At 32.8% G+C, this 21,597-nt stretch overlaps 2 protein-coding genes across 3 annotated transcripts; both read right to left on the reverse strand.

The window, feature by feature from the left end:
* Nucleotides 1-2,361: 2,361 nt before the first annotated feature.
* Nucleotides 2,362-3,965, reverse strand: LOC112758110 (uncharacterized). Its single transcript, XM_025806691.3, has 2 exons — nucleotides 3,732-3,965; nucleotides 2,362-3,644 (listed from the first exon to the last, which is right to left on the reverse strand). Exons 1-2 carry the CDS (start codon nucleotides 3,862-3,864, stop codon nucleotides 2,656-2,658), a joined length of 1,122 nt encoding a protein of 373 aa, XP_025662476.1. The 5' UTR covers nucleotides 3,865-3,965; the 3' UTR covers nucleotides 2,362-2,655.
* A 7,086-nt stretch (nucleotides 3,966-11,051) lies between these two features.
* On the reverse strand, nucleotides 11,052-15,358 carry LOC112757971 (transcription factor PIF3). 2 transcript variants are annotated; one of them, XM_025806516.3, is made up of 8 exons: nucleotides 14,349-15,358; nucleotides 12,963-14,247; nucleotides 12,764-12,859; nucleotides 12,576-12,641; nucleotides 12,152-12,217; nucleotides 11,552-12,055; nucleotides 11,350-11,429; nucleotides 11,052-11,263 (listed from the first exon to the last, which is right to left on the reverse strand). In XM_025806516.3, the coding sequence occupies exons 1-7, from the start codon at nucleotides 14,441-14,443 to the stop codon at nucleotides 11,355-11,357; spliced, it is 2,187 nt and encodes a 728-aa protein (XP_025662301.1). In that variant the 5' UTR covers nucleotides 14,444-15,358; the 3' UTR covers nucleotides 11,052-11,263; nucleotides 11,350-11,354. The 2 variants fall into 2 exon arrangements, with proteins under 2 accessions (XP_025662301.1, XP_025662300.1); XM_025806515.3 differs by having other exon boundaries at nucleotides 11,052-11,429; nucleotides 14,349-15,351.
* Between the last annotated feature and the right edge of the window lie 6,239 nt (nucleotides 15,359-21,597).

Genomic DNA, 21,597 nt, shown 5'->3' on the forward strand with positions numbered 1-21,597 from the left:
AATAGCATGAGACCCACAATAGCACTTTGAGGAGAACCATCTCTTCTTCTTCCGAATCCCAACGCTCTCACTTGAGTCCATGTTGCAACTCGAATTATCACCTCTAATTTCCAACTTCATCTTGTTCTAGGGTTTGTCTCCAATTTCGCAGACCAGAGAGTAAGGAGAGGCTTAGGGTGCAATTACCCACCAAAATTAGATTTTGTTTCTGGGTAGATCCAAAAACGGTGTCGTTTTTGAAAAGTGGAGGGAAACAAATCGACTCATGTCCATTCTCTCGAAGCCAACATGGCACTTAACTCTGAGCAAGTGAATGCCATGTAAAGCTTTTCTATTAGCTTTGATGAGGAATTATATTGGATGGGCCGTCTTGACTTACTTTTATCAGAGACAAGGGCCGAATCGAGTGTAATTTATTGACAGGGATCGCCTTGTCCTATTTAAAAATGGACAAGAATCAAATTAGGTGTTTACTCCTTCATTTAAAATAAATGAAAAAATTTTCACTAAATGCACATATTCTTTGCCCTTATCAAACTTCATTATAAGATGCAATAATGCGAAAGTTACATTACAAGTGAAGTCATTAGCATGATAACAAAGTCAAAGTTTCATAAGTACATACACGATAAATCATTAAATTCATAAATAAAGAAACTGGATCCACCTATTAGTTACCTCTTAGAAACTCTACAGCTTCATCTAGGATAAGATTAGGCAACTGATCATAACCTTTTAGAGTTTTTATCACTGTAATTCAACAAAGTAAAATATAACAAAAATATGTATAAAAGTCTGCAACCATTTTAATTCAAGAAAGATGCACAAAATCTCAACTTAGTATTGATTAAAAAATGTCATAACTTACAATTGAGCACTATTCATTTGAACTTAAAATAAACAGCAGTGATTTAAAACAAAAAATAACATGCCAAACTGACATGATTATATTGTTCAAAAAGATAGAAACTACATCAAAATAAGAGTAAGCATAATAGAATCAAGAATATCATCAACAATCATAAACCACAGTAATAACAATAATAATCTCAACAGTTAAAATTATTCAAAACTATTCAATAATGATTCAAACCAGTAACAACAGCAACATTCATAGATTAACTAACAACAATTATTCAACAATTATTGTTTAAAAAAAATTCCTAGGACTAGAAGCTAGAACAGAACAGAGCTGGCGGGGACAATTGACAAGATAATGGTTGACGCCGTGGAACAGAGCTGACACCGATAGGACAGTGGCTGCGTGACGGTGGTTGGAGGCGAGACCGGCGACGATGATTTCGACTTTCGAAGCTCAAACGGTAGCTGCACGATGGAGAAGAAAGGAAGTTGCGACGGCGGCAAAGGAGCAGCTCGATGACGGTAAGAAGAAGGAAAAGCTCGAAGTGAAAGAGAGCGCTAGGATGGAGCTGCGCGTTTTGGCTTTGGCGTTGTGGATGAGTAATGGACTAATGGTTAGGTTAGGATTCCTTAGTTCCATACAGTGCCGTTTTTGACAATAAAAAAATTGGCCAAATTCCAATTCGATTTGGTTGATCGATTTTTAAAAGTCTAATTTTGATTTTTTTTAATTTTTTTATTTTATTTTCTATTCAAATCATATTTGTCATTGGTTTGTGGTTTGATCGGCCGGTTACAACTGATTTTCAGAACCTTGATTAGAAGTAAGTATTTTGATTTGACATAGGTGAAGTGGCATATAAAAGAACAAAATTAAAAGTGTTTTGAAAGATAAAAATAAGAAGGGAGAGAAAGACACGATAGCCGGCCATGTTCTTCCATTTGAATTTTGATATTCTTTTTGTGGTTTTTGATGGATGCGATCTCAGCTCTCGTCTCCTTCCATTCTCTAAAAAGTTAAGACAACCTTTCTTCGTAGAATACACCGATAGCCACTCATTTTGGAAAACAAACACTACCTACATCACCACCCACAAAATTCACTCCATTATAATCTTCTTTGTATTTTTTATTGATTTTACTAGAAAATTAATTAAGAGTGTACTCAACTAATTAAAAAATAAAAATTTTATTATATAAAAAAAATAATTTTACTATCCTAATTTTTCGAATTTGAAAACTAAATATACAAAAATTTGACTTGATTTATGTTATAGTCGATCCTATAGATTTTTTCTTTTGTATTATTCTATATTCTGGGTGAAAATTCAGCATAGTATATACTATATATATGGAAGTAATAAGTAAGAATAATAGTAACAGGTAGGATTTTGGGGTATTGAGTTCGTTGCACATAAACGCACGCATCGTGACTTTGATAGCAACAGTTGTAGTAGTCTAAGTAGTACTGAAACTTGAAGGTACATAACGCTTTCAATATCTGTGACTGCACAATAACCTTAATTTCATAATTGAATCAATCACAAATAATATTATACTGCTGTAACATAATAATAATAATAATAATAATAACTCTCTCTCTCTTCTCCTCTTTTGTATCAGACACATTTACAATATCAGAAACAAAATTAAAAAAAAAAAAAGAAAAAAAAAGAAAAGGATTTACAGCACACAGAGATTGCGGGTCAGATGGAGGTGGCGACAAATTTTCTGACCCTAGGTTTGTTGAGATTGGAAAATGTGGGCACCGCCTTGCCTTAATAGCATTAGTTTTTACATGGTTTGTCCAAAAGCCAGTGAAAATCTAGTGTGGAGATCTTTGGTGTATAAATCTGAGGGCTGCTGAAAAGGTGGTTGGTGGTGGGTTGAGGCGCTACCGGTGGTGGTTTGGTGCCAGGAGGCGATGGTATTGGATTCATCTACATTTATGAAAGCTTCTGGTTTGATCTCGTCGTTGGTGGTGTAGATAGAAGGAGAAGGCAGTGTGATTGTGTTGTTGTTGGCGAGGAAGAAGGGGTTGATGTTGCTGTTAAGATATTCAGACCACTTATTAATGTCATCTACTTTTTGTGCCGCCTCTAGAGCAGTGGATTCTTGTCCCCAAGCTATGGTGCTGGTGCTATCAATGAAGCTGCTGCTTTCCCAATTGAGGGGTTCAGTGGTTGTAGCGGCAGGCTTCATGATCTGTGGTGGGAAAAGTGAAGTGAACATAGCGGAATTGAGGTCTGAAGATGAAGAAGTAGTGGCGGAGGTTGGTGTGAAGCAAAGAGAGGTTGGTGTTGTTCCATAGATGTTGTTGTTGTTGTTGTTGGTGAAGGAGAGGTAGCCCACGATATCATGAGAAGAAGAAGTAGTAGTAGTAGTAGTAGTAGTAGTAGGTGTATCTAGGAAGAGTGATGATGATTCCTGTTGAGGATGATTGTTGTCGATGGATGATGAATTTGGGTGGTCAGTGGTGGTTGATGGTTGATGATGGTGCTGCTTGTTGTCGTTGTTGTGGGATGAAGAGAGAGGTTGGTGAGTGTTAGGGTCAATCCCTCTTAGCCTGAGCTTCTTCTTGAGGCAGGAATTCCAAAGATTCTTGATCTCATTGTCAGTTCTGCCAGGTAACTGTGCAGCAATCTGTGACCACCTGTTACCAAGAAGCGCATGCAGCTCAATTATCAACTTCTCTTCCTGCTCAGAGAATGCTCCTCTCTTTAAATCTGGCCGCAGGTAATTTATCCACCTCAATCTGCAGCTCTTCCCGCACCTTTGCAGACCTGTATGTATGTATGTATGTATGTATGTCAATGTCATATATGATATGATATGTATGTATGTATGTGATGAATTAATTAGATATATACCGGCTAGTTTGGGAACGGAGCTCCAACATCCATGGCCATGCTTAGTGATGTAATTCAAGAGCTTCTCGTCTTCCTCGGGAGACCAAAGGCCCTTGCGAAGCTTCTGCTTGTAGCAGCAAGAGTGCCTTCCCATTTGGAGAGAGAGAATGAAGGGGGGTGAATGGACACTGCTATTATGCAATTTATATATCTCACTTTCTCACTCACGGGACATTCCACAATTTCAACGGCCCTGATTCAATGCAATGGATATATATATACACATATATACTTTGACTTGTATATGCATGGAATGTCCCACAAGAAACCCTCCATGCCCTCCTCTTCATACAATACAGTGAATCGAATCTTGTTGATAGCTATATCTTTATAAATATATTTATATCTGCTACTTATTTTCATCCCTCCCTACTACAAATAACCTTTTCACTTTTCACCCACCTTACCTTCTTCCTTTTAATCAATTACACTGCTCTATCTACATCCATCGTTATTAAGCTTTGATTTCAAAGAAATTATTTACTTACTTGTTTGCAAACTAGTATAAAAGTAAGATCATATAACTATCAATTTTAATTCTCTAAATTTTGAATTTTCATTTTAGAGGGTAAAGTGTGATTTCTCATCCTTAAATAATTTTTTTCTCATATTTTCTCAAATTCTATTTATGAAATAAATAGTAAAAGATGACACTTTATCCTTTAAAATAAAATTCAAAATTGAAAGGTTCCAAATCCTTTGAAATATAATATAATCATATATATATACTTCTTTCTATTTTAGAGAAGTGATTTGTTAACGGATTATACATGTTGGTTGTTTCACTGAATAATATAATTGACAAAATGAATGTTGAAGTAACATAATATGGCTCCATTCCTATATGATGACTAAGAGAGAGGGTCAAGAACGAACGAATTGAACTTGGATTATTGGAATTTGGGCTGTGTTTGTTTCTCAAAGAATTAGATAAGATATTGAAAATAAGATAAAAGATAGAGATACAGAATTTAATATTTTTATATTTTGTTTGATAATAAAATAAAATAAATTATATAAATCTAATTTATTTTATTTTTTTAAAAAAATTTAAAAATATATATAATTATAAAAATTAATAAAAATAATAAAAAATAAATTATATTTCTTATTAGTATTTTTGTGTCTTTCCTGTTAGAATAGATATAAAATATATTAATTCTGTTCATGTTTCATCTGTCAAACACTTCTTGTCTCAATGTTCGCCTTGAAGATGATGCTGATGATGATTAGTATTATTATCAAGTAGAGAAATCAAATAATTAAGGTTTGAGAGAGGGGACAAATGAATTTCTTGCGGAGGAGATAAGTAAAGGGCTGAGAGTGGCAATGTGTTTCAAAGAAAGTATGATGCAATAAATTCAAGATAATAACAGAAGGTTCCTCTAGGTTCTTTCTTTTGAGTTTCCTTTCATGATAATACTTTATATTTCCAAAACTCTACACCATTTTTCCTATTCTTGACAAAGATTAACTTTTGCTACAAAATTCACCTCCTCTTCTTTTTGGCTTCTAGGGATCATTTCTTTCAAAACCGTTATGATTTGGAAAAGGTTTCATTCTTTGGATAAACATACAAAATTAATCTTCACATCTCATCCGAGCCATCCAGGAAGTTAATTAATTATTAAGCTCATTTCAACCAACTATCCAAATGATTCATCATTTTTGCAATCTGAAAATTACGTGCCTTTTCCTTTAATTAAATGTGGACTTCTACAACTTTGATTTAAAACTTAATCATACAAATTAACGGCATCTGTATTGTATGTTTATATGCATATCATAGTGCCATAATAATGCAACTATATTGAAGCAAGCAGTTTTCAATAAGGATTTAGCTTCTTTAAGTAGTAGATTATTTCAATGGAAATCTTAATCATTGATCAAAACATTGCGTCATGTACATTTATGAATGTTTATCACAATATGATTCTTTTCTTTTTTTTAATACATTTTTTTTTTTATAAACAGATGTTTGACATCTTCCAGTTTTCTTGTTAATAATGTCATAATCCATCACTTTATAATGTTAAATTCTCTCAAAAATATATTTTTACATAATTATTATATTATTCAGGCTTAACCATGTACCTAAATAATGGGATTAAGAGTGGTTGATGATGAGGTGATTAATTAACAAACTTGACCTTTAAAGGATTACATTCACAAAATTAAATCATAAAAAGTTTAACTCATGTTAACAAAAATTAAAAAGATCAATTGAGTAATTAATGATACATTTTCTAATAATACTTCATCTAGTACTTAACAAAGAAACTATTAAATAAAAAAAACCTATTTAGTATTTTATGTGAATACATAAAAATCAATTTTTTATATCTTTGTAGAAATTTAATTTTAATGCACTGACAGTATAAAATATTTTACACAGTCATTTAATGGTATGTCTATTTTTTTTAGATGATTATTTATCTAATCAAAATAAAAAATAATTATTTTTACTAATGTATCATAATATAATAATTAAATACACGTATCAAATTAGTTTACACTGCATCAAAATTAAATTTATTTTTTAATTATTAGAAAGAATTACTAAAAAAATTTATTATTTTCAATATATATAAATTTTATAGATAGTAATATAAATGTGTGACAAAGATTACACAAGAGTAGTGAACTCACCCTCGACTTTAATATTTTACTAAATTACCCAGCATCTATGTGATCCATGCATTCGCATCATTCAGAAGCTTGCAGCCATATGATTGTTCAACAATATATTTAAACTATTTTACGTATACAATTGGCCGCAAATTAAATCTACTCTTATAACTAGGCATACGTTAAATTAGCTTAGGCTACACAATTAATAGTTATAAGCATAACAAAGAACATGAACAAGATCCAACTATATGAGAAAATTAAATAAAAAGGGTTTGGCACTTTGAAAATACTAGGACAGGATGGGAGACCAAAAATGATTAGACATAATTAATATAGGTGGTAGCTAGGCATTGCATAGGCAAATGATTACGAGACAAAGATAAAAATTTTATGGGAATTAAGATAAGAACATGCTTCATTAACGAATTTTTGGCTAAGGGAGGAGGACCTATATTATTATTCCTTTAACTTTCTCTAGGGACAACAAGCAAATCACTAAAGCAACTAACCCTCTCTATGTATGTCATTCCTTCATGACCTTTATGACTTTTCATCCTAAAAAGTCAACTTTAATTCGGCAATCCCCTTTAAACTATAATATATTCGTGTCATCAATGTAAGTAATGTAACAATAATAAAAAAATAAAGGGTTAATTAATTAATTTTTACTCTTTAGACTTGAGAGTTTAGGTGCTTAAGAAACTCAAAAAAATAATAAAATAATAAAATACACTAAATAAAAGAGTTAGTTAGTTATGTCACAAAATAGTTACTTTGTTATTGCTAGCTAACAACAGGACATGATCATTGATCGCTAGTAAAATGGTCAATTCCAAACCATAAGTTTCAATCATTTCAAAATAGAAAAAAAAAATCTTAGCTATAACTATAAGGTTCTTGGAATTGGAAACTGAAATAAAATAATAATAGTATATATAGTGCATTGTACAACGTAACATATATAATAAAATAAAATAAATTAAACATTTGGTTTGTCCTTCCGAGATGGCACAAATTGTACAATATTCTCTGCAGGTTATTCATGACATAGAAGCAGCCAAACTCGTAATTTGTCATCAAGTGCATATTTCATTATCATGGACACGTTCTAAACTGAGAAAAAAAGAAATTAAAAGTATCTTCACCTCCGAATATAATTAATTAATATAAACGATATTAATTAATATTGGTGTCTTTCTTGTGATAGCCTGTCTCTTTGTTCTGACATTGTGATTCCAATGGCCTAAGCCATGTTCTAATTCAACCCATCATGCAAAATTTAATTATAAATTATACTCCTCAACGATAACAATATAAGATGCCTGTAATCTCCATACCTCATAATGCGCTTCTAAGTTTATCTTATATATTTAATTAATTAATTAATTTAATTCTTTTTTTTTTCCCATATGAGCTGTTGAGAGAGAAGTCAAACTCCAAAGCATTCTTAAAATTAATTATTATTATTATTATTATTATTAGGCTACATTGCTTTTGCTGCATTTACACGTCTATAATATATGTCGGCCTCGTTGTCCTTTGGATATTCACAGCAAAATAATTAAATTAAATTAAATTAAATTAAAGCTGGTCAGCTATATAATTGAACCATTGTTTTCTTCTTCATCATGATCATCAAATGGCCGTTTTTAATTTTGTATCCTGAAAAATTAAAATTGAAAATTGATGTCTTTGTTTGTGGCAGCCATTCTCTGACTACAAATGATTGGAACAAATTATTTTATTTGAAATAACATAAAAACTTGTTAAAATGTTTAGCAAATAACAAACAAAAATGCGGTGCCAGGAGAGAAGCTAGGGTGGCGCCTTAAATCTTGTTAGAATATAAATTTGTCTATTAAACACGCATGTATGGAAGGATTGGTTCATGGTATCTCATGCTTAATTTTCCTTTCTAATTAATTTCTGTATATATATGTTATCTTATATAGTCACAGAAGATAGGAACCAATAAGCATGCCAAGTTAATTAGAGGCAGACAATAGTTGAGACAAATCTAATCCAAAATCACTTGATCATTTTTGCTGTGTATTTTGTCTCAAAATAAGCTGCTGAGCTGGCACTATTCTTTTAAGAAGGTTGAATTTGTACGCAAATATTAGCAAATTGAAAATAATAATAAACCTTATGGTCCCCCATAAGTTTATTCTGCAATGAAGGACTATGCATATCATATCATATCATATCATATATATATAAGAAAAAGTGGCATTATTATTGTTCTAATTGGAATATATATATACATGACATTAATCTGGGTAGGCCACACATAATAAAATTAAGCTTATTATTATTATGAAGGTCCAATGCATAATGCAAAATGAAAAATGGTGGGATTTTTCTTCGAAGTTGTTCTGGAAATCATTGATTACTATAGTTGAAAATGAATAGAAATAGCAATAATCTTGTCCTTGCTAAGGAGCCCCCCTCTCTCACATCAACTAACAGGGTCCATGGTCCTAGTTAGCAGAAAATCACTATTTTCATTATTATTGATACCCTTGAATTGACATATTAGAACACCTGCTAATAATAATACCTTTAAAAAATTATTCTAGTGTTTTAATTAAGACACAGCAAACAAATCTATTACAAAAGCTAGTGTAGACTACTTCAATGTTTGTTATTGGTAACAACCATAAATAAGAACACTTCAATTGGTAGTATTTATAATGAAGTATCATTTGTAAAACTAAATTATCTTCATATAAAAATTGCAATGGTTGCCAACTTGATGCATATAAATAACTAACAATTGGTAAGAATTGAAGTAGACACAATTGTCATCATTCTAACAATTGTAAAGGATGGCATCCAAGTAAAGCAAAATAAAGGTGTGATTTGAAAAGCTTAAAGACTTATAAGCATAATGTTGATGGGAAATAAATATGTATGTGAAGTGAAATTCATGAAGATAAGTGATGTTTGGATGATCATCATAATGAGCATTTTTGAAATAGAGGGAGACATAATCCATTTGCCCTTGAAAAAATTTAGATGCCCTTCTGCATTATCCTCTCCAAACCATAGCTTTAATTTTTCCTAATCTAATTCAGCAAGGGACAACTAATGGACAAGAAGAAAATGAAAAGCAAATTGTTATAATTCATTATTTCATTGTATGCAATAGTTAGCCCTTTGGAAATATTGATTAAAATAAACAACATGTGGAACTGTAGAAATAGTTGTAACCACTAACCATTTTCAAGTTAATTTGGAAAATCTTGGTCCTTTTCTCTGTCAAATCTATAAACAAAAACTACCATTTTTCATAGCCTAGTGAATTCTTAAGGGCCTATAAATACCAAACTGTCCCTAGCTCATGTTACAAATTAATCAGTGCAAAAAATTCTTACACAACTTTGTGAATAAATGAAACCTATGATTGTAGTTAAGTGATTATTAACAAATTCTTAGTATCATGAGGGAATGGAACAGAATTTATGAAGACCTTGCTAAGTTGGTCCATTAAGACTGATTGGAAACACAAGCACATGCACATTTCATATGTTTTTATTTTATTTGAAACAAACTTAATTGTCGCTTGTCTTGTCAAGGAAACAAAAGATGATGACATAAACATGAATGTCTTTTTCATGAAGTTGCTTTAGTTACCTGATATGGAAGATTAAGGGTTCAATTAAGTTAATCTATGGAGTCCAATTAAGTTAATCCATCCGGAAAGTGTTGATTGAGAGAGGAAGAATCAGCTTGAATAACAAGGCAAAATAATAGTTTTATTAATATCTTGGCGTATAATCCCATCAATTATAAAAAGGTTTGTCTGGTTGAAATGTTCCTTTGTACCCCATATTTGAATAATTACAATTTCACCTTTAGCTTTGTAGTGGGAAAATGATAGTCAACTTTATCACTACAATTACATGATTACTTTTAATTTTGGGAGAGAGCTTATGCCTCCACATGGACTATTTGAGATTCTAATTGGCCATTTTGTTACAGTGATTATGTCTTCTCAATCAATCTGATCTCAAACTTTTATTTGAGCCTTGGCAAAAATCCACAACACAATTTCATTACAAGGGTCTAATCAAACTCAAGAAAAGAACAACTAGTAGTGCCACTCATATAGTTACTTTATAATACAAACTCAATACATATTTTTAGCCAGCTACTACTTTATGTCCCTTGATCATCCATGACAATGACCTTTCTACACATAATCTCATCATCTAATTGATTGTTTTCATTGTGATTCCAAGTCAAGAATATCTATGCTACGGTTTCCATACTCTTCATATATCCATCTTACTTCATAGTTCATATATAAGTACCACCATTCACGTATCTCTACCTCTACTAAATAACTTAAACTTTTGAGACAAGTAATTTCTTAAGATCGGACAAAAAAAGTGATCCTTGAATACGGATGCAAACAAGTGGACATAATATATGGTAAATTTTCCAATCAACAATAGATTTCAAGGATGGGCTTGGCTTTGTTAATTAAGGATTTCCAAGCCCATATATTATTTGGGTCTTGACATGACATAGTCCATGTCTTAATGAGAGAGAGAGAGAGAGAGATTATGATGCTGCCACTTTTCTCCTGTTTCTATAACTAGTGGGAACTGGGAAGTGGGGTTAACATATTTATGCCATGGTCTCTTACCAAAAAACATGTAGATATTATTTCATTAAAGCCAAAGAATGATAATAAGATATCTGAGTGGAACATTAGAAAGATAGTTGAATATGTTTAGGCCACAAGAGGATGTACATGTAACATGTAATATGGTCTGTTCAAAGAGACTGAAATATCTGTGCTTCCCAAAGGTGTTATTGTGATGGCTCAACCTCAATCCTCTGTTCTGTGCTCTCTGCATTAGAACTTGCAGAGATGCTTATAGTAAAAATTATAAGTAAAAATTCAACATGAAGGGACATATTTATAGTCATCACTCACGCTTACTAGTCGAATTTATCAGTCACAAGGTTATCTTTTTTCGTGGCATCCACAGCTCTGCCGGCTGCTGCTGCTTCACACTACCAAGCAAAAACAATTACAAACGTCAATAATTGTATGACAGACAACAAACAATATTCAGGAAAATCACTTTCCAAGAAATATGTGTATGAGACCACAAGAAATCTTTCAGTAAAGACACCTGTTTCGTAGTCTGACTCGTCGAGTTACAACCATTGGTGTTCTGCATAATTGGCACTGGATCCTTTTGGTTAGATGCTGAAGCTGGATTCTCAGTTTCCGTAAGTCCTGCTGTTCCACAAGCATTTGGTCGTAAGGCTGGTGAGTTTGCAACAGGCTCTCCCTGATAAGAAAACATTGGAGCACGCGGCATAGTTGGAATTGGAAGTCCCTGGCTAGGCAGGCCAAACACTGGAGGATTTGATCTTCCCATCCCATGTAATGCAGAGGGTCCAGGCATAGGTGCAGCCGGAGGATGAGTTCTGTGCATTTGGGGCACCTGAACCATTGGGAATCTAGAAGGTCCACCATTCATGTCAGGCATACCCATTCCATAACCCATTCCCAACCCCATCTGCATGCCAACGCCCATCGGAGAAAAGGAAGCCATCGGTGGATGCATGTGCTGCATTCCTGCAGGTAACATCATTGTAGGCATATACAAACCAGCTCCCATTGACATAATCTGCATAAAAAATATCTGAATCAATCTTATGCTATCACTAAATCATGTATAATCTGAAAAGCTGGAGTTGCAGGGGAGAGAACTGAGAAAGAGTACTTGAACTTGGAGTTGAAGTGTTTTGAGATACTCGATTGCCTCATCCAGCATTGAAGCTTTGTCCACCTGATACAAACAAAGTCAGCTAAACCATTTATGAGGAAACTAGAAGAGATTTTACATATCGGTAACCACATGATAGCATCGGTGATAAGCAAAAGCCATTGATCACTACAATTAGTTTATGTTCAAGGTATTGAACTTTAGCCTCTTTTTTTTATGAATTTTAGCAAGAGGGCATGCTCGATATTCAATTTGAGAACTGAACCTTCCAAACAAAAGTGAAGCTTAAATATTGACATCTATTGCTGTCATTCTATAATATTTTTGCTTCAAGTTAAAATTCTTAGTGATAATAAATATTCTATTATGCTTATGAAAATTCTCTGGTCCGCATAACAAAAGTGAAAATGAAAGAGCAAACCTTATTGCAGTTTGGTATGAGATCTTGCAATGCACGCATCTTCTCATTGATCCTGTCTCTTCGCCTCTGTATAAGTAGAAGATCACAATGATAATCACACAGATCACAAGCAACAAAACATATGCTACAGATGGAAAATTTGTTGTTTATTTGCAACAGTACACAATTGGCATATGGTCTTCACTCACCCTTTCAGATAGATTATGTACTTCGGCTGAACGACTTCTCTTAACACCTCGTGTTGGACCTGCCTTTTTAACATCCACTGATTCTTCCTCAACATCCTATAAGTAAAAGAAATTTAATTTTTGGTTAATAGAGAATAACTGTCAACATAGGTAAGATAATAAGTAAACATGTATGGAAGTGCAATTCTAGAACATTAACTTCACTGTGGCACTCAGAGTCCTCAGTTTCTTGTCTTTTTCGCTTCAAACTTTGGTTTGGGTTGCCCGAAATTCTCTCTGCGCCATTGCCAGAGCAAACGGATGAAGAGGCTACTGCAGGCTCCATATTTTTTACAACAGCTTCCTCTCCTTTATTGGTACTTTCACAAAGAAGTAGATTGGAACTTTGATAAATCTTTGACACGTCTTCTTTTCGAGCAGGATCAGATTGCCTCAAAACAGTGGCATTCACTTCAAGAGATTTTGGCTCCAATTGCTTCAAATCAGCCTTAGAGGGCTCCAATTGCTTCAAATCAGCCTTAGAAGGCTCTACAACCTTCAGCTCATGCACAGCGGATTGTTTCTGACGTTCGCCACTAAAACCAGCTTTTGTTGATTCAGGAGGATTGCTTGCGGTCGCAGAAGCATCTTTCTTTTTGTTTTCAATACCATCTGATCTTGATGAAGACAACCCAATGTTCTGAAGATTAGCTTTCACAATAGCAGCAGGTCTAGCAAAATGGGAGAAGTTCATTATAGTGGAACTACTGCTGCACATAACCTGATCTTGCTTATCCAACTTTAACCCAGAAAAACCACTTGAAGCAGATGGGAAAATCTGAGTCAGTTCCCCACAAGGTACTTGATGAGCAGGGTTACTACCATTATTCTCGGTTATTTCTGATGCTTTGGACCTAACAGATGCAAATGATCCTTGACATTGATATGATGATGGTTGGCAAAATTGACTTGTGCTAGGTTTGGGTCCAGGGATCTCAATCTCTCCTCTAGCCATAACCGAAAAGTCCTTGTTAAGGATCCCTTGTTCTGAACCAAAAGCATGGCGCGCATAGTTCTTGTGAGAGTCCCTAAGTACCTGATTGGAATTGCTTCTTTTGTCCAACAAAGAGAGGTTATTTAAGGGAGGGATTTCATGCATGGTGACCCCAGAGAGTTCATGTATGAAATCAGAACCATAGTCATGTGGCAAAGATTCATCCATTCCATAATTCAACCAATGTATCACGTCTTCGTCTTCAGCAGATGGAGCCGGCATTCTAATCTCATTGAGTCCACTTTCTGAATCCCCAAACTTCCCCATCCTCATCATATTAACATTATTTGTACCATTACCATATCCCACTACATCCCTATGTTGAAGACCCTTGGGACAATGAGATGTTAAACTCTTACAAGTTGGAATCTTTCTACCTCTACTACTTGACTGACCCTGCATTGAAATCTGACCATTTTCCCAAACAAGTTCATAGAAATCACTCTCTGGTCTGCATTCAATTCAATAAAACACAAATACAAACCAAAAGGGTGAACAACAAACATCTAATCAAGTGCAATTCAGACATGAACATAACTTAATTGAACTTACGCGGTTGAATGATCAGGTGCACTTGTGCTATTGATCTCTTTAGAACAATCAAGCTTCTCCTTGGCCTTGCGGTACAACTCATGCAGAGGCATCATGAATTGAAGGATTGTGATGTAAAAAAAAAGGGACTTTTAAGTTTTAAGAACCAAGGAACTGAGGCACTAATAATAATATTGTGATTGTGGCTTCCGACATAATACTATACTATGATAACTGGGAACCACCTTCGACAACCCAAACAATAATACATGAAAGCTTGACGCAAGCCCCACTACTACACTGTGAGAAACAACCTACGCTAATTATGACTATAAAAATATGAAAAGATAAATAGAAACAACAGTGATAATTTTTTGCCCCAAGTATAATCTTTCTTTTTAATGGGCACAGTCCTTATCAGGAAACAAAAGCTATATATATAATACAAAATTAATAATAGAGAAGAGGATCAGTCAAACAAATTCTTTTAATGGCTATATCATCCACAAAACTTGTCAAATAAAGTAAGGACCATGTCACCAATTTAAAAAGATTCGATCTTATTATCATTATTATTATATATTATACTAGTATATTAAACACTAATCAGCGTCCGGTTCTGAAAACTCCAATAACAAGTGAAGCTTCAGAGCAGAGAGCACCCAGCAAGCTGCGAGTAAAAATCCTCAACTGGGTATCAAAAAAGTAACAAAATTTGGTGTAAAGAACAAAAATTTCTAGTCCAAAGGAAGAGTTCTAATTTGAGTGATTGAAGGTGCAAAGTGGGAGTTCTTGAGTGTGTGAGAGCTCAGAAGAAGAGGAAACCAAAATATTGGGAGAGAAACAAAGGAAGAAGGAAGCGAAATAGTTGGAGAAGAAAATTGAGGAGTGAATAGTGATCATCACTCGTCAACACGACCAAATGCAAGTGTAATGGGGACACTCTCAGAGTCAGAGAGGAGAGAAGAGAAGAGGAGAGAGAATTAGAAATGGAATTGATTCAGGTTGCTTTCTAACCATGGTTAAGTGTTAACCCCTCACTAACCTCGCTTGGTTAATAGTTAAGTTCCTTGCTGTTTTCTGCGGGCCCTTTCCTCACTTCAAAATTTTGGATTAGCCTCTTCTCATTCTTGCTGAAGAAACTACACCCCAAAAAGCTTGTACATGTGTTTAAAATTTTAAATTCTATTAAATCTAAATAGTTGATAAAATGAAAAGGGGTATTCTATTATACAGATTGAAGTGGTATAGAGAGAGAAAATAAATTCTTTTTATAATTATTTTTTATTATTTTATTTTTATTCAAAGTGTGGGTTCTATCTTTTTCAATCTCTCTTTCATCCTATAAAAAGAAAGATCTGTAAACTTACATTTTTACCATATAATTCACCAAATAAAAAATATTCTCTAGTTTTAGATGCTTGGTTAGAGAAGCCAAATTCCAAAGTTAACAGGGGCATATCTTTTATTTTTCACATTTTTAGTGTGCTAAAATTTTACGTATAGTTATTTTTATTTGAGAATAGTTAGATGATTTGACTGTAAATCTTTATTTTTTATTATATAACTCTTTATTAATACGGTATAATTAAAAAACTAAAATTTGTGTCTTTTTAGGTAACAAAAAATATTAATATCATATAATAGATGGGTGAGGATCGAATAATATAATAATAAGAGTTATGTTACGTGTACATTAAAATCAGTCACCAAAATTAGCTACTAGTATAAAATATATACTTGTTATGGCCTGACCCAAGCAGTTTACGGGAGCAATACCCGACCCGAACGGTCGGGGGTGAGACGCTCAGATTCCGACCCGGACACGCATCCATGACAGCTTCGCCACAGTGCAAGGGAAGCCTCGAAGAAGGTGGGCCTGTCCCTGCAGGGCCTACCTCTGACACGGTATATATGGGGAAGGACCTACCCTTCCCTCACGGTACGTCACATGCCAATCTCCCCCTTTTTCGCTTGCACACTTGACTGACTAGAGCGTCGGAGTGTCTTTGCAGGTGACACCCCCTTTCACATTTGAAGAGCTCGGGACCTCGCCTACTCCCAATCCGGAGACGTACGACCAGACGACTTCTCCTTCGTTGACTAGGATACTTATCCGATCCGTTCGGTACCCGACCTACCAAACAATACTGAAATACAAATACATATTGAAAATAAATTAAACCTCACATGTATTTGTATACAATATATTAGTGACTAATTTTAGTGACTGATTTTGATGTCATTTTTATAATAATAAATATGTTTGTCCAGAAAAAAAAAAAAACTAAATTTTCTTTTTCCCCATGAACGAACATGCAAGAATCTTTCTTCATAATTTCTGTGGTTGTTTTGTTAGGTTATTGCCCTAAATGGCGAGTAGATTTGGCATAGTGCTATGACCAGAATTGGATGAGAAGCGTCTACGTCCCTACTCAATGTACTTGAAAGAAAGAAAGAAAGAAAGAAAGAAGGATCGGAGAGTGCATGTTTCGTTGATGATGCTTACATTTCATGGTTCACTCTTTTGTATATATTATCTTTGTAATTAGTTTGGTAAAGGTTTGGCGTTAATAATTGTGGTGGGTTCATTGTTTTGTGTGAGTGCATCTATCTCTCTATCTATAATTCAACGTAACACAGCAAAATCATGTGTGCATAATTATAACCTGTATGGACGGTTGGCCCATCTTTGCACGGATAACCTTTATTAAATAATAATAACAAAGATTTGCTTTAAATTTCAAAAACCGGGGCTTAACAAATTAATAAAATCATTGACATTTATGCATCTCAATCCTTGTTAATTAATATATTGTAAGCAATTCAAGCTTTGCAATAATCATGGAGGCTCTCGTGTCCTTTTTCCTGATTCCCTCTCTTTTTTTTCCCCTTTTGTGATGAGCTTTTGATTTGTTGTTAAAAAAAAGGTCCCAACACAATCATTTAAAATTAAGGACATGATTAAATATCAAATACTACAAGGTTAGAGAAAGTTTTGATAATTGCGTACCATATTATAATACTAATAAATAATAATTGTCTAATAGGCAAATTTTAATTCTGGACATTATATTACATATTTATCCATACTATACACTTACATACCCAATATTTTTAAAGTGTTTTTATCTACCACTTAGTCTTGTCAAAATTTAAATTCAAATACAGTGTATTAAAAAACATGCTAATATATCATCTTAACTCCATTTCAGCTATGCGGACACTTTCAACTTTAAAATATGAGATAAAGTAGGACCACCTAAACAAATTAAAGAAGCCTGCCAAGAAGGGATAATTAATATATAGATCTGAATTAGGGAATAAATTAAGTATAAGTCAATGAGATATATATCAACTTAAGTATTTGTATGTTTGCTTGTCCTTTAAAAGGAGAGCAACTAATATTTATGATATGTTTTATTTTTAAGAAAACGATTCGGTGCATAAATATAACACAGGATTTAAAAAAAATTACATCCAAAAAATTTAATTAAGCTTAATCTAAGAAAAAGTAAAAATTTATTTATATTTATTTTTATATAAAATTAATAATTACAAATTATTAAATAATAATTTAATAAAATATATTAAATTATCTAACTATTTTTAAATATTAACTTCACATAAAAATAATTAGAGATGAGTTTTCAGTTTTAGTTTTTTTTCTTTTCTAAATTCTCGAATAGCTAAGTTTGACTTATAGTATCTTTGGATAAATTATTATTTTGATCATCATCCTTTCGGTTAAATCTTAATCTGATCCTTAATTTTTTAAACGCGTTATTTTAGTTTAAAAAAATTTTAAACTAACTCAATATTACCTTACTATTAAATTTGATTCGAATAATTAATAAAAATTTTTTATATTAATAATCATTAGTTGGTTAATTTTATTTACATACCGGAAATCGATTATTATATTGAATTTTAAATATGCTAATTATGGATTTAGATTCTCTAAATTTTGAACTTCATTTTAGAGGGTAAAGTATGATCTTTTACCCTTAAATAGTTTCTCTTTCATATTTACTCTTAATCCCACCTATAAAATAAATGGTGAGAAATCACACTTTATTCTCTATAATGAGAATTCAAAATTTAGAGGATCCAAATTCGCTAATTATTCGTGTCAAATTTAATTATAGAACAATATTAAATTTATTTAAAATTTATTAGAACTAAACTAAAACGTTTAAAAACATCAAATTAAAATTGAGAAATTCTCCACATACAAGCGTTTTCCCATACAAGTCATACAAGTCATTTATTTCTTTTTCTTTTTCTTTCTCCATGCCTCCTCTTTTTCTTCTCCTTCTTCTTCTTCATTTTTGAAGTGTTTCATCTTCATCGTCGTATTTCTCCTCGTTCTTCTTTTGATTTTGCAATATTATGTATTTTTTTCTTCTTTGTTTGATTTTTCCTCCAAAAAAGAATTATGAGAATATAAAATAAGAAAATAAAGAAAAAGAAGAAGCAGCAGAAGATGAGGAGGAGAAAAAGGAAGAGTTTTGAATTATGCATAAGATGTACTTCAACAAATTTTGGGTGTATTTTTTAAATTCTTTGGGTGTATTTTTGTAATCCTTTGGTGTATTTCTGTAATCCTTTGCGTGTATTTCTATAATCGTTTGAGTGAATTCCTATAACCGTTTGGGTGTATTTCTATAATCAGTTAGGTGTATTTCTGTAATCGTTTGGGTGTATTTCTGAAGTTTCATTATCTTCAAAACGATTTCAAAACTTGATTTCAGAAATAATGAAAATCGAAAAAAAAAACGAAACAAGAATACCAGTGATAAACGTAAATAAAATAACGAATGAAAAAGCAAAGAGAGAATGCACAAAAGAGATCAAATTTGGTAAGAAACTCGTTTTCATGGAGGAAGAAGAAGAAGAGTAGGAGAAGAAGGAGGAACACAAAGCATGCCATAAAAATCGTATATGGATCAGCGTACTTTTTGTTAAGTTTCTCCCAACTTATATGACTTATAATCCAAATGACTTCTACGTAGCACTTCTCACTAAAATTTAGTCTAAATATTAGAAACTAAAATAATAATAACTTCTTTTATCATATCATTACAAGGTTGGTTAACTTATGTAAGTGATATTTATTGACATAAAACAATAAGTTAAGACGGCGTCGATGAACGTCTGAATAAGAGTGATTCAAAAAGTTTTCAGAAGAGCATAATTCCATCATTTACATACATTTATAATTTTTTTTAAAATTCGTCCTTAATAGAAAAAGGGCAAAAAAGAAAAAGATAAAAAAAAAAAGGGAAAAGATGCTAGTTTTTGCGGCAAATAAAAATGGGGTAGATGAAGACTACAAGAGGAGTGGGTGGAGCCCATGAGAGATGGGCAGCGTCCACTTGGAGGCATTCTGAGCCCCAAGCCCATGTGGGCCCACATTTTGTAGGGCACTTGGCACCCTTGAAGCATATGCAAATGCAAAGGTTCCCAAAAGATTAGATAGGGACGGAGACGGTGTTGAGTTGAAGAAAGAAACTCTGATCATTCGGCGTGGATTTCACGTGCATGGTTGAAATTCACGTGACTCTATTTCTCTCCTTTCCAACTCGGATGGATGGATATATGCGCCACTGCCCTCTGCCACTCTCTTCTCTTCTTTTTCTGGCTCCTCATTTTCATCAAATCACTTGTACTTCCACACCCACAATGTCAGAACATGTTTTTCCATCAACATAGATACACTACAACAACATTCTGCTAATATCATCATCATCATGTAAATAATTAAATATAATATTCCTACATCATGTTTGTGAGGTCAATTCAAGGTGTGCTGCATGCTCATCTATTTAAGTCTTTGTTATTATTAGCTCTCATTTAGTGCCATCAAATTCAATATTCCTTCTTGGCTTTTTCTCATCTTTGCATTAATAAGCATGCACATAGAACAATTAGCTCGCCAATGCTTGCTTTATCTGCGCAAGTAGTTCTACACATTTTGAAGATTTCACATTCTTCCTTACAAAATTTGAATCCAACCAACAGCTAATAATTGTTTTGATTCTTCATGTCATTGCTTACACAGCTAAAAAGAACAACACTCTACGCAAATGGGACACTTGAAAAGTATAAAATGTTAGAATTTTAGATAATTCTATGATGAAGAGGTTTTTGTGTGAAAAGAATAAAATAAGATATAATTTGTTAAAAAATTAATAAAAATAAAATAATACATTCTCTTAAATAAGTATTTAATTATCTATTAAAGAAAATCTTTATTTTTTTTTACCATTTTTTTTTCTAAAGTTTTTATTGTAATTATTGCAGCTGATTAAAAACTTATTAGTTACTTACATAACATTTTCTTTTAAGAATATACTTGAGTTATACCTAAACTCTATTACTCCCACAAGTAAAGGGTAAAAGTACTAAATACTTTAGCACGCCAAAGAGAGGGTAGACAGTTTTATTCTTTATCCCTTCAATCAGTATTTCTAAAAAAATTAAAGGAATATTCTTTTGGGCATGTAAAAGTAAGATTATAATGAGAAGCAAAAAAAATTTATTCTATTCTGTTCTTTCACTTTTTATTTCTTCTATTTTCTCATTTTGACTCACTATTTGAACACATATTCTGTCTTTGATGGAATATTAAAAGACCATGCAAAGACACAACCTCTAGAAATTACCCATCTATTCTAACTCACTATATGAATATAACCCGCCAGCCACCCCTCTCAGTAAAATACATAAGAAATTGTTTTTCCAAACTCTCTCGAATATCCAAGCAACAATAAGAGAGATACAAATTAGAGGTAAAAGAAATGAAAAGAAAAATGGTCATAATCTTATGAATCATGATAGAGGATAATGTTAATAAATGGATTGGTTGGGTAAATGATTAAAGAGGAGGAGAAGCTGATAATGTATTGTAGTCTACTAGACACTAGTCTTTGACCCTAATAAATTGGACTTAAATACGAAGTTACTGCTTTACAATTTCTGCAGACAATTTATGTCTGCTTCTTTGCAGTTCTGCACATGACAGCCATTCCCATGTAACAACCACGGATTTTTAAAATACTAAATCTTAAATCCTTGCATGCGCAGCCAACAACACAGAACTGAGCAGGTGTTATCACTTATCAGCACTCTAATCTATGGTGCTATGAAACAACTAAACAAATATTCCGGTTGTCTCCTTACACATATATATACACGGATAATGCTAGGTAAACAAAAAAAAACAGCTAGAACTTACTTTATTTAACATTAATTAATTATCACAGCA

The sequence above is a fragment of the Arachis hypogaea genome, chromosome 16 (assembly GCF_003086295.3).
Source record: "Arachis hypogaea cultivar Tifrunner chromosome 16, arahy.Tifrunner.gnm2.J5K5, whole genome shotgun sequence".
In the NCBI taxonomy this organism is placed as follows: Eukaryota; Viridiplantae; Streptophyta; class Magnoliopsida; order Fabales; family Fabaceae; genus Arachis; species Arachis hypogaea.

Bases quoted from the DNA above. Each gene is read 5' to 3' on its own strand.
- LOC112758110 (XM_025806691.3), bottom strand. From the start codon at position 3,864: ATGGGAAGGCACTCTTGCTGCTACAAGCAGAAGCTTCGCAAGGGCCTT. The intron at 3,645-3,731 runs GTATATATCTAA...ACATACATACAG, and splicing joins CTCCGTTCCCAAACTAGCCG to GTCTGCAAAGGTGCGGGAAG.
- LOC112757971 (XM_025806516.3), bottom strand. From the start codon at position 14,443: ATGATGCCTCTGCATGAGTTGTACCGCAAGGCCAAGGAGAAGCTTGAT. The intron at 14,248-14,348 runs GTAAGTTCAATT...AATTGAATGCAG, and splicing joins GCACCTGATCATTCAACCGC to ACCAGAGAGTGATTTCTATG. The intron at 12,056-12,151 runs GTACTCTTTCTC...TTTTTTATGCAG, and splicing joins CACTTCAACTCCAAGTTCAA to ATTATGTCAATGGGAGCTGG.